Source organism: Bos javanicus, chromosome 7, assembly GCF_032452875.1.
Source record: "Bos javanicus breed banteng chromosome 7, ARS-OSU_banteng_1.0, whole genome shotgun sequence".
Taxonomy (NCBI): Eukaryota; Metazoa; Chordata; class Mammalia; order Artiodactyla; family Bovidae; genus Bos; species Bos javanicus.
The window spans coordinates 71,284,145-71,295,893 of record NC_083874.1 but is presented as its reverse complement, the minus strand read 5'-3'; the positions used below and the strand labels follow the sequence as shown (position 1 = coordinate 71,295,893).

Sequence of the window (11,749 nt, the reverse complement as noted above, 5' to 3'; positions counted from 1 at the left end):
AGGTCCGCTCCTAGAAATAACATTTATTCTAAGGACCTCTGCGCAGAGAGTCTTGGGAAGCGGTTCCCCTCCCTCATTACCTCGTTACTCCTCCCCTCTGTAGCCTTTGAAAGAACAGGCACGCCACGTGATTCCCTCCTTTATCCCACCTCCGAGAAAACCTGGTTGATAATGGGCAGGAGCATAGGCCAACCATAAGACTTTACTTTCTCTTCCATCCAATAAAAAGAGGCGATAGGTACAAGGCTCAGCTTTTGTGACTTCCCCCGCCCCCTTTGAGCCCGCCCCCCCACTTCTCCTCTAAGATTCGGCATTTGACAACTCGTCTGGCCAATGAGAAGTTCCTACTCTGTATGAGAAGGCTGGACCGACTGAATGATAGACATCCCCACCTGACCAATGAAGTGTCACAAGTGTGGGAGGGGTGTAGGGCAGGACCAATGGCGCGGTGCCAATAACGAGCATCGGGGTGAGGGCGGGACAAAACTGTTTGCTGGAGGGAGGGGAAGGCCTAGGGAACCAAACAGCGCTGCCGCCGCCGCCGCTACAACCCGAGTTGGAGGAGGGAGAAGCCAGGAAGAAAATGGCGGCCGTGGCTGCAGAGGCGGCAGCGACTGCAGCGTCCCCCGGGGAGGGGGGCGCCGGCGAGGCCGAGCCGGAGATGGAGCCCATCCCCGGCAGCGAGGCCGGCACTGACCCCCTCCCGGTCACGGCTACTGAAGCATCTGTGCCGGACGGAGAGGCTGACGGGCAGCAGTCCTCTCCTCAGGCCGATGAACCGCCGCTCCCGCCGCCGCCGCCGCCGCCGGGGGAGCTCGCCCGCAGCCCGGAGGCGGCGGGGCTGGAGCTGGAGCCTGAGGAGAAGCTGCCCGCTCGAGTAGTGGAACCGGGGGCAGCCGCGCCTCCGGAAGGGCCCAGCTTGCCACCTTCTCCTGTACCGCCGCCGGAGGAGCCCCCGGCTCCCGAGGAGCGCCAGGAACCGCCGCTGCCCCAGCCAGCAGCCCCGGCTCTAGTACCGCCGGCGGGCGGGGACTCCGCGGTGTCGCAACTGATCCCCGGCTCGGAGGTGCGGGTCACGCTGGACCACATCATTGAGGACGCGCTCGTCGTGTCGTTCCGCCTCGGGGAGAAGCTCTTCTCCGGGGTCCTCATGGATTTGTCCAAAAGGTACCGCGCCCGCCCCCAGCAGCCCCCCGGGACGCCCCGGCCCGCTCGGTCCCCGGGGAGGGAGCGAGTCCAGGCTGCCCATCTACACCCGGCTCCCGCCTCTCAGGCGTCCCGCCGCCTGCGCCGCCCTCGGGTACCGCGCGGCGCGTGGCGCGCGCTCCGAGTGGGGCAGGGGCGCGGGGCCGCGAAAGGGCGATCCCTGCCCCAGGTGGGCGCCTGGAGGCAGGTGTGCCTCCAGGTGGGGGGCGCGAGTGCTTGAGGGGCTCCTGGGTCTCACCCTCCCCCCCCAACCCCAGTCCCAGCCTCCTTTCACACCTGACCCTGGCTCACCCACACTGAGTCGGGTGGGTTAATGCAAAACGCAGAAGAATTTTCGCAGAGTACGGGATACAGGGTGGGGGAGATTGCTGTGTTCCGAAATTAATCTTTAATGAGGTTGGAGAAAGGGGTGTGTGCGTTGGGGTTCCGGAAACGTTAACTGTCACTCCTTATAAAGGGAAGAGCATTTATTCAAAATGAGCCTTTTGATTGTTATTCTCAATGTTAGAACTAATTCCCCCTATATAACTGTTCAATACGGAAGCATATTTGGGTAATTACGATAAATTTTAAGAGAAGTTTAAAGAAGAGATGGGATTTTTGTTATTTAACTTTTAATATCAAGATGATGTGGTATAAAAGTGTTCAAATACTAACTTGTAAAACTGGATACAGTTTGAATGGTTGAGTTCACCCATAAACCTCTTTAGCACATTTTCATTTCTTACATTAGGTTGTTTTGGGGCTTTGGTTTATACAGGTGAAGATACTGTGTTCCGAGTCTAGAATTAAGTTAACCTTTTTATTCTCTTCTTTTGCAGATATGAAGTGCAGAGACTCCCATTCACGGCTCTCCATTCTGTTTCCTGCAACAGCACACACTCTGATGGTATTTCACCTGTTTAGAAATGGCTTATTTTAGTGTGTTTTGCTTTTAACTGCTTGCCCTCCCATCAAGACACAAGAATCTTTCCTCGTTTGGGGAAGAAGTGCGTAATAGAAGTATGGGAAAAGATGGGAGCCTTTACCATTACCGCAAACACTTCTCAAAAATTTTTTTTAGTTTTTTTATTTATAAAGAATTTTGGGTTAGGACTTTTGCACTTTTGTTTTCGTAAAACAGAAAGCAGAATAAGACCAGTGTGCTTTCCACTGATGTATTTATTAGCAAGCGAGAGAATGTATGGTCAGTAGTGTGTATGCTATTGAATCAAACAGAAGTGAAGGGCAGTGATTGTGTGAGAATCTGGATTTCAAATCTGCAAAAGGAAGGTGCAAAAAGGTAAGTTGTTTCTGGAAATGGAATCCATATTGCTTTCCTGTTTTGAGGTGCTCATTGTCCAGGTGTTTTGTTTGTTTTTAAAATTTTTCTTTCATAGGAAATTGCAGTTCTGTTTTACCTACAGTACTTCTAATGAACAGCAGCTTTTGTAGCTCTTGTTATGAACCTTTTACATTTTAATGTTTTGAAATGAAAAGATCCTGTCATTAAAGTATTTTTTAAAAAGCCATTAAGGGAACCATATTAACTTTTCATTCCACAAATATTTGTTGAGCACATTTATGTAAGGCACCCTCCTAGCTATTCTGAATACTATATGTATGAGACACAATCTGACCCTCCTAGAAACGTACATGGGAAGCATACACATTATGGAAGTGGTGAGGAAATAAAACAGTTTTTAAAATTTAGCTCTTTGAGGAAGTATTGGGTCAGTGATTGATTAGTTGAATATCCTTTCATAATATAATTTGGAAAAATAGATCTGCCAATATTATTTTGTAATCTGTGCTTACTTTGCATACTTTCATGCACAGTTTTGGGGTTAAACTGATGATCCAGGAGAGAAATCTTTACAGATTTTACCAAGACTGTGAGTATAGTCATCAGTTGCTTTAAAAATAGTTTGTATCAGGAAATCCTTCTCCGATCAGTGGGTAGGATTCTGCACTCTCACTGTCTGGACCCGGGTTCCATCCTTGCTCTGGGAACTAGGATCCCACAAGGCCGCATGACCAAGAGATAAATAAAAATAAGTTGTTTCCTATTTGAATTGGCCATTGAGTGAAACCTTTAGGTAGAAATAACAACAGCTTCCTCTATATGGGAGAAGGATATGAAAAAAATAGACTGTATAACTAAATCACTTTGCTGTACACCTGAAATGAACACACACTGCAAATCAACTGGACTCCAACATAAAAATTAAGACAAGAGCTTCCCTGTTTTTTTTTTTTTTGAGTACCTGTTAAGTAACAGGCTTTGAACCTCATGCTTCAATTCTGGGGGTATTTTTCATTTATATGAGAGGAAATTCCATCAGTTTGGCCAGTTATTTAGCTTGTAAATTGCAAAGATTCAGATGTAGTTGATCTGATTCTAAAGCCTGTGCATTTTCTAATTTCATATTAGAAAGGCAGTTGGGCTGGCAAATTTCCTGTTAAGTAGTAAGTAAAGAAGTGCATGCTTCTGAAATATATGCTTATCCTTCTGTTAATAGCTATATCGGATAATACAGAGGTTGTGTATGTTGGAGCCAGGCAGATATTTTTAGTCAGCTCATAGCCATACCTGCTCTGGAGACTCCCCGTTTTCATAGCTGTATACTGGGAACGGAGTAAACTCTGAGGCCTTGGTTCTTGCCTCCTCAGTGAGATGTCAGAAAATAATGAACATTTGGGAGGCTACTAGGTGCCTCCTAGTACGTGCTTTTCTTCAGTCTTCCAATGGGCCAGTTCATGCTTTTATTAATTTTTTTATTCTGACGTGTGGCACAGAAATGTCTTTCAAAGTTGGAAGAGTTGTTCATGTAGCAAGAGTGTCTGATCCTAGAGTACAGGATTTTATATATATATATGTGGCTTGATCAAGAGTCTGCTTTTTGTAAGCATTTGCTTGACATTCTTTACCTTCCTGTCATTGAATTATTTTTTCCTTTATTTTTAGAATTATTTGATTGAAGAAGACATTTTTGAAGAGAATCTTTTTGTGGAAAAGGAGCAGGACACATGTAATTAAAAAAAAAAAAAACCTAAAGAAAAGAAAGTGGTGCTGAATGGTACATTGATCTGGACAGAGTTTCAGGGTACATGGGTGCTGACTTCTAGCATCTGCCTCTCCAGTTAATACCTTGACTTTGGGCAAATCTCTTTGCCTGTCTGGGATTCAGTCTCTATCTAGTCTTTATGAGGCTAATTCATTTTGACTTAAGGCAATTCACTTTACACACAAATAAGCAAACAAACTTTACACCTCAATTTATAGACCTAAATAGGGTGACCAAGTGGTCTGGTTTTCCTGTACCATCCTATACAGGTACCTGGTTTCCTGTACCTGGTTTGATTGTTGATCTCTTTTCTTTATTCAAAGTAACTTGCTTTGGCAAGTAAAAAACATGGTCACCCTAAAAATGAGGATATTTGAATATCTAGTTAGAACAGATATTGTGTAGTGGAGTATTTGTTTGAAACTGAATGGCTTTAAGTTGAGGCTTGCATTATTTAGTTTATTCTAGGCATATCCACTATTTTATCCTCAGCCCTCTTAGGTAGTTTAAATTAACCCTGTCTACTTTAGCAAAGTCTAATGACAAGCAGATAAAGTAATCAGGTAACTCCCAAATGTAGTTTGGTGTTCCTATTGTCTTTTCTTCCTTAACCTTATGCTTTTGAAATTTTGACTTTGGTACGTTTGTTTCTTCGTCTAGCATTATATAGTATTATATAGTAAACATTCCTTCAGGTTGCTAAACTGTCTTAATGCTTATTTTAGACAGAATAATCATTGGTTGTACAATATTTAATTTTCTTATGGTAAATAAACATCCATGGTATTATGGTAAGTGGATATTCCTTGCTCTGACATATGTCAACTGTTAGCCAGATTTGTTTTATCATACGCACACCTCCACTGGGTTATTTTGAAGCAAATCGTAAACATCATTTTACCATAAATATTTTGGTACAGATCTCTAAAAAGATAAGGACTTTAAAATTTTAACTGTACTACTTTTGTCATATCTAATATAGTAGCAATTCCTTCACATCATAATATGCAGTCAGCTTCTCAAAATTAACATCTAAGTTTTGTTCAAATCAGAATTCAAGTAAAGTTTATTACATTGCAATTGGTTAAGTTCCTTAAGGTTTTCATCTGTAGTTCTCCTACCATTACTTTTATTCCCTTGCAGTTTATTTGTTAATCCATAGCCTTTTTGGTAGAATTTTCCACATTGTGAGTTTCTTCCAATTGCATCCCCTTGGATGCATTTCCATAACATTTTAAAAATAGTTCTTTTCCCTCAGGAGTAAACAGATGGGACAACTGTAGCCCCCTACAGGCCCCCAAGGGCCTTGTTTTGGGTCAGTAGAAATGATACAATATCTTTTGCCTGCCTGCAGACTTCTAGGCCTCTCCCTTAAACACACCTCCAACTTTAGTAATTCCAAACATAGAAAAGTTTAACCAGGCAAGATAACTTGCTGAGGGCAAAAGCCTTCAGCCAGAGCTTCTCAGTCTATACTTGAAACAAATTAAGTCTTTCTGTAAGTTGTGACTGACTCTTTGCCCCACCAGGCTTCTCTGTCCATTGTATTCTCCAGGCAAGAATACCGGAGTGGGTTGCTGTTTCCTTCTCTAGGAGATCTTCCTGATCCAGGGATCAAACTCAGGTCTCTTGCTTGGCAGGCAGATTCTTTACCACTGAGTCTTTTGAAGGGACATATGTATGAAACCTGTGGTTTCTTTCTATAAGAGGGATCTTTAAACTGTTTGTTACTATTCTTCACATCTTTAAAGTTATAAAGCTACGTTGAAGTCCTAAAAAATCTTTCTGATCCCGTATTTTGGGAACTGATATGAATTAAGGGATCATGAAGTAAATGCTTAACGCTTAAAAGTCCTTGTGCGTTTTTAATTTTGTGGTACGTACTTATTAAAGATTGTAGCTAGTTGTATTTTGGAAATGATCTTTTACAAAACTGACTTTTGTATATGCAGGTTGTATTAATAAGAACTGAGGTGATTTCTTAATAGACAACTTCAGATTTCACTAAATTCTTAAGACAGTTTATAGATTTACTTGTTTTTTTAAGGAAATATAAACCAAGACAATAATTTTTTTTCTTTACAGACATCATGAAACGTATGGTGCAATAGCCCTACTTTTGGTGGGAAAAATATACAGCCATTCTGGTGAAGCAGTGAGTAGTGGTATGAGTAGCTTATACTAAGTGTCCAGGCTGAGAATTTAGGCCCTGAAGTAGTATGCTTGAATGATTGTGTTGAGTTGTGCATATTTGAAACACTTAAAAATATTTTTGATTATTCTGCTTATATCCAAACGTGTTGATAAAGAATTTCGACAGTAAAATAGCGTAGAGATGAGTGCCAATCACTTTGACCCAGGCAGCTTTAGGACAGCCACTGCTGTACTTGTATATATATTGTATTGAGAGTGAACTCTTCATTGCTGGTTGGACTACAGTGATTTTTTTGGAAGTGATTAGTTATTGAACATTAAAAGTCTAGTTTGAATGTAAAGAATCTTGTAATATCATAGTATTGAAAATGAATTTTGTAGACTAGATAACTAGATGTGTTACACACAAATTATGCCAGGCATGTTTTTTTGGAGTTGGGTCTCTAATAAAATGAGGTTAAATTTCAGCCTTTTATGTGTGAATAAGACCATACTTCACTGTGTACTGTCTTACAGCAATGCTCTTGATGGAACTAAGTTTAATCTTCCTGAGATCAGCTTTTCTGTGGGGGGCCATTAAAGAATTTGTGTTCATCTTCTCTGTTATGGCTGAGTTAATTTCACACTGATTAAAAATGAAAGATATTTTTAGTAGTTAACTTGTGCCTCCGAAGTACATCCTTGTTTCTTGATATTTATTGGTCCCATTCTATCTTAATTCCCTCATTAGTTCAGGCACACCAGAACAGAGCTTGCTTTAGTGGCAGATCATGCAGGAAAGTGGAGGTTAAATTATACTCTGGATGGATTTAATAGAGAATGTTTTGGCTAAAATCTTTTGAGCAGTTTTTCTCAAAACAAATGTGCTTTAAGATTTCTGAGCTTCGCTCCACCAATTTGTTTTTAACAAGCTGATTCTGATACAGATGACTCTTAGAGCATATTTGGAGATAACTGACTTTTAGGGGTAGTTTTGCCAAGATAGTAGGACCATAAATTTGTTAAACCTGTTTTTAAAGTTATTGGGTAATTTGACTGGAATGTAGTTACAAAGTAAGCAATACATGGGCCACTTGGGTGGCAGGTCAGATCCTTTGTGTAGAACTGGTAATTAGACTTGCAAATTGTTCCTTAAGTCTGGTTGCCCACTAGAAGTTTAAGAAGTCAATTTTTGGCTCTTTACCTTTGGACCAAGTGGCCTTAACAAAATTGTGGGGTCTTTTAGCCTTTTTTAAAACAAATAATTCCTATAATATTTGACTTCTCTTTTCTGCTTATTCCCACCATTTAAAAAGGTTGCCAAGCTTTACTTTCTATAATTAACAATAGTTACTATGTATTTCGCACTCCCATTCGAGGCACTGTGCCAGGTACTTTGTAGATATTGTTTCATTTTACTCTAGGAAGTCCAATGAAGTTAAATTCTATTAATCTTCATTTCACAGATTAAGACACCAAGGCTCAGAGATTAAGTTAATTGCCTAAAACTATAAGTGGTAGGAATTTGCAGGTGTATCGAAGACACCTTTTTGCTCATGGAATAAGATGAACAGCTGATAGTCACAGTGGTTTGTGAGAACTACATTTTGTGATTTGAATAGGAAAGCAGTGAGGAGCCTTTTTTTTTTTTTTTTAAGTCTTTATTGGATTTGTTACAATATTGTTTCTGTTTTAGATTTTGGTGTTTTGGCCAAGAGGCATGTGGGATCTTAACTTCCCAAGGAGGGATCGAACCTCCTTGCCCGGCATTGGAAGGCGAAATCTTAACCACTGGACCATCAGGGAAGTCCCCGAGGATGCGTTTTTGAATGACATACAATTCTTTAAGATTTACAAACAGCCTTGTTCTACTTCGAATACATATAACTATTTTTTCCCATTGTCATTTAGCTTACAATTGTGGTGGGGAGTTACCCTGCTAGGTAGAAATGGCAGAGCGCTCTGTTCTCACGCCACCAAGAGTAGCTGCTTGACTTTAAATTGTGAGCTGCTTTTCAGTTAGTTCAATTTAGTGAACTCTTTGGGGCATTTTTGAAAATGGGGTTTCTTCTTCATATATGGTCCTAGGTCTTAAATGTTTTGCCTTGGTTGGCCTGGTCCTGGCAACAGTGGAGTCTACTTCATGGGAGGAATCACAAAATGTCAGATTGGAAGCTTGTTGAGCACAAGATCACATTGATTAAGTGCTGGATGATTGAGTTGGAAAAGACTTTAAAGACTAACCTATAGTAAGTTGTTGGAAACCTGTTTGTGGTAAAACAGAAGTAGTGAAATTAATTGAATTAGTTGCTTTTAAAAAAGTCCATCCATTGAGAAATAACTTAGACCTCTGTGTGATAGATCCTATTGGATATAATACAGAAATATCAAAAGTACATAGAAATAATAATGGAAACATAGAGAACTTAAGACTATGTATTGGTGTCTTAGAGCCAGGACCAAGGGAATTCTTTCCAAGTGTTTGAAAACTGATGAGTATTTTGTTGATAATTAAGATTCTTTTATTATACCAGTGTTCATTTTCAAGTATCTTTCTCTAAGTGATGTTATACAAAAGTGAAGTCAAGATTTGTCAGCTCTTAAAAATGTTTTGCCGCTTCATGGTCATTATCATTTTCTTGGATGGTTATTTTAAAAGAATTTACTGTTAGGGAGTTAAATAATTTGAGTACCATACAGATGTTATGACCATTTTGCTTTGAAAAAGAAGGAAGTGTGTTTTCTTTATAGTTGTTTCCATATTTCCAGAATATCCAGGTAAGTAGTTGTTTTTAGAGCAGCAGTTACCAGCCTTTTGGCACCAGAGACTGGTTTCATGGAACAGTTTTTCCCCGGACTGGGGTCGGGGGGTGGTTGCAGGATGATCCAAGTGCATTACATTTCCTGTACACTTGATTCTATTGTTATTGTATCAGCTTCACTGGAGATCATCAGGCATTAGATTCCGGAGGTTGGGGACCCCTATTTCAGAGGATTAGTTGAAGGTATGTGAGTGGGAGCTTAAACTCTAAATTATTCACGATTAACCTCTTTTTTCTTTTCCTCCAAAAACTATATTTATGAAAGGGAATTGCATGGACTTTTCAGAAGATGGAGTAGATCCTTAGGATTACAGAGATGTTCTTTTAAAACTTATGCAGCCTGTCCATGCTCCCCACCCCTAGTTAATTTTTCCTGGCATTCTTGTTCATAATATGTGGATGTTTTGTTTTTATGTTGCTAAAGTCATCTTCCCTCCCTCCCTCACCCATTTGGGTACCCACAGTCCTTGCAGATTGCCTTTATAATACTTGGTGGGGCTTTTAATTAAAAATATCCATTTACTCGGTTAACAAAATTGAATATATTTTATTTTTTAAATATTGTTTTATTTATTTAGGCTAGGCTGTACAGATTCCCAACCAGGGATCTTAGTTCCCCAACCTGGGATCAAACCCATGCCCCCTTTAGTTAAATGCAGAGTCTTAACAACTAGACCACCAGGGAAGTCTCAGATATGTATTAATTTTACTATAATAATAGTTACCATATATTATACCTGCTGCTGCTAAGTCACTTCAGTCATGTCTAACTCTGTGCGACCCCATAGACGGCAGCCCACCAGGCCTAGTATACAGTAATTATTTATACTCTTAATTAATCTTGACAGTTCTATCAAGTTACTTCAATTCCAATATTGAAAAAGCTCTGAAACCAATTTTCTGTTAAATTTTTTGGTGGCAAAACCTAACCTGACTGAAGTTATATGAGGATATTATATGTGTTTATCCCATTTAGCGTGAAGTTGTTTCATTTCACCGCTGAACTAGTAATATGCTTGATGAATCAGTGCTTATTATCTTTTGAAAGCTGGGAAAAATTCTGAGGCCTGTCCACCTCGATGGGGTTCAGAAAACAGTATGTGGGCCTGTTAGCTCCTCCACTCCCTTAGAGGTGGAGGAGAGGGGTTAAGTAGCTTGATGAAGTAAGGGGAAGCAGCAGTAGTGTGGTTAAGATTCTGATTTTGGGGGCAACTGCCTGGATTTGTATCTTGGCTGTACTGCTAACTAGCTATGTGATCTTGGGAATGTCATTACACTCTGTGCTTTAGTTTTTCATCAGCTACAAATTGTGATGATTAATCAGTTGCTGTAAATAGAATAGTGCCTAGCACAAAGTACTATATAGTTGTTAACTATTCATAGTTTTATGAAGTAGCTATTAAGTGGCAGAACTAAGATGACAGCAGCTGTTACAGTCATTTAAATAGGTTTGCTTGAATAGCCACCCAGCCTAATGCATTGTGGCCTGCAGTATAATCTGCATCTTCAAATAACTTGAAAACATCTGTAAGCTTCAAGTAATACTGGTGAAGTATAACTTTCCCATTTTAATAAGGAAGGATGACATTTATATTTTATGAAGGAGTGAGATAAGTAGGAGTTTTCATGATGGATGGTGAGGGATGTGTCTCAATTTTTTCTTCCAGTAACCCCTTGGGGCAGGTGGATTTTGAGGGAATTATGGGCTTTGTCATGAAGAGAAAGTTACAGTGTCATTTGGGAAATTTAGTCCTGCTTATTACATGCTTCTAAAACATAATTGAAAAGGGCTCACTTTTGATGAAGACAAATTTCAAACTTAGGGAACGGAAGATGTTTTGTGTTCTTTTTACTTATTAAATGGTGGGACCAGACTAGAACAGCTGAACTTTTTAACAAGTGATTTGTACTTTTGGTCCCATCACTATGTAATCAGAAACCTGCACTGGCATTGTCTTTTTAGGAGACTAGTACTCTATTTCCTTTGCACTCTTACCTAACCCTCCCTCATACACACGCTCATCAACATGTCCTCTTTTCCCACTATATGGATTATCTGTGTTTTATTGCTTGTGTAAGCCTCTGAACTGTCTCCTATGGAAGGGGGTGTCAGTTTGCTGATGGGTAATTCCTGTGCTGCATCTTATCATCTGTTGGCTTTTTATTTTTTTTTCTAAAAAACAAATGTGGCTTTACTAAAATTTACAAACTCCCAAGTTGTTAGCACTAGTTACAGTGAAGCTTTACAAAAAAAAGAAAGAAAAAGGGGCTTCCCTGGTGGCTCAGAGGTTAAAGCGTCTGCCTCCAATGTAGGAGACCCGGGTTCAATCCCTGGGTTTGGAAGATCCCCTGGAGAAGGAAATGGCAACCCACTCCAGTATTCTGTACTGGAATTCTCCAGTACTGGAGAATCCCATGGACGGAGGAGCCTGGTAGGCTATAGTCCGCGGAGTTGCAAAGAGTCAGACACGACTGAGCAACTTCACTTTCACTTTACAAAAAAAATAGCACATCTTATTAAGTATTTCCCACCATTAAAAT

General features: G+C 40.4%; 1 protein-coding gene across 7 annotated transcripts in view; it reads left to right on the top strand.

Annotated features, from left to right (window-relative positions):
• Window positions 1-457: 457 nt before the first annotated feature.
• Window positions 458-11,749, top strand: part of PWWP2A (PWWP domain containing 2A) — a 34,393-nt gene continuing 23,101 nt past the window's right edge. For 2 of the 7 annotated variants that reach the window (XM_061424228.1, XM_061424227.1), the window contains exon 1: window positions 458-1,167. In XM_061424228.1, coding sequence (XP_061280212.1) covers window positions 584-1,167 — 584 coding nt within the window. In that variant the 5' untranslated portion in view covers window positions 458-583. The other 5 variants (XM_061424230.1, XM_061424233.1, XM_061424232.1 and 2 more) reach the window with 5 other exon arrangements.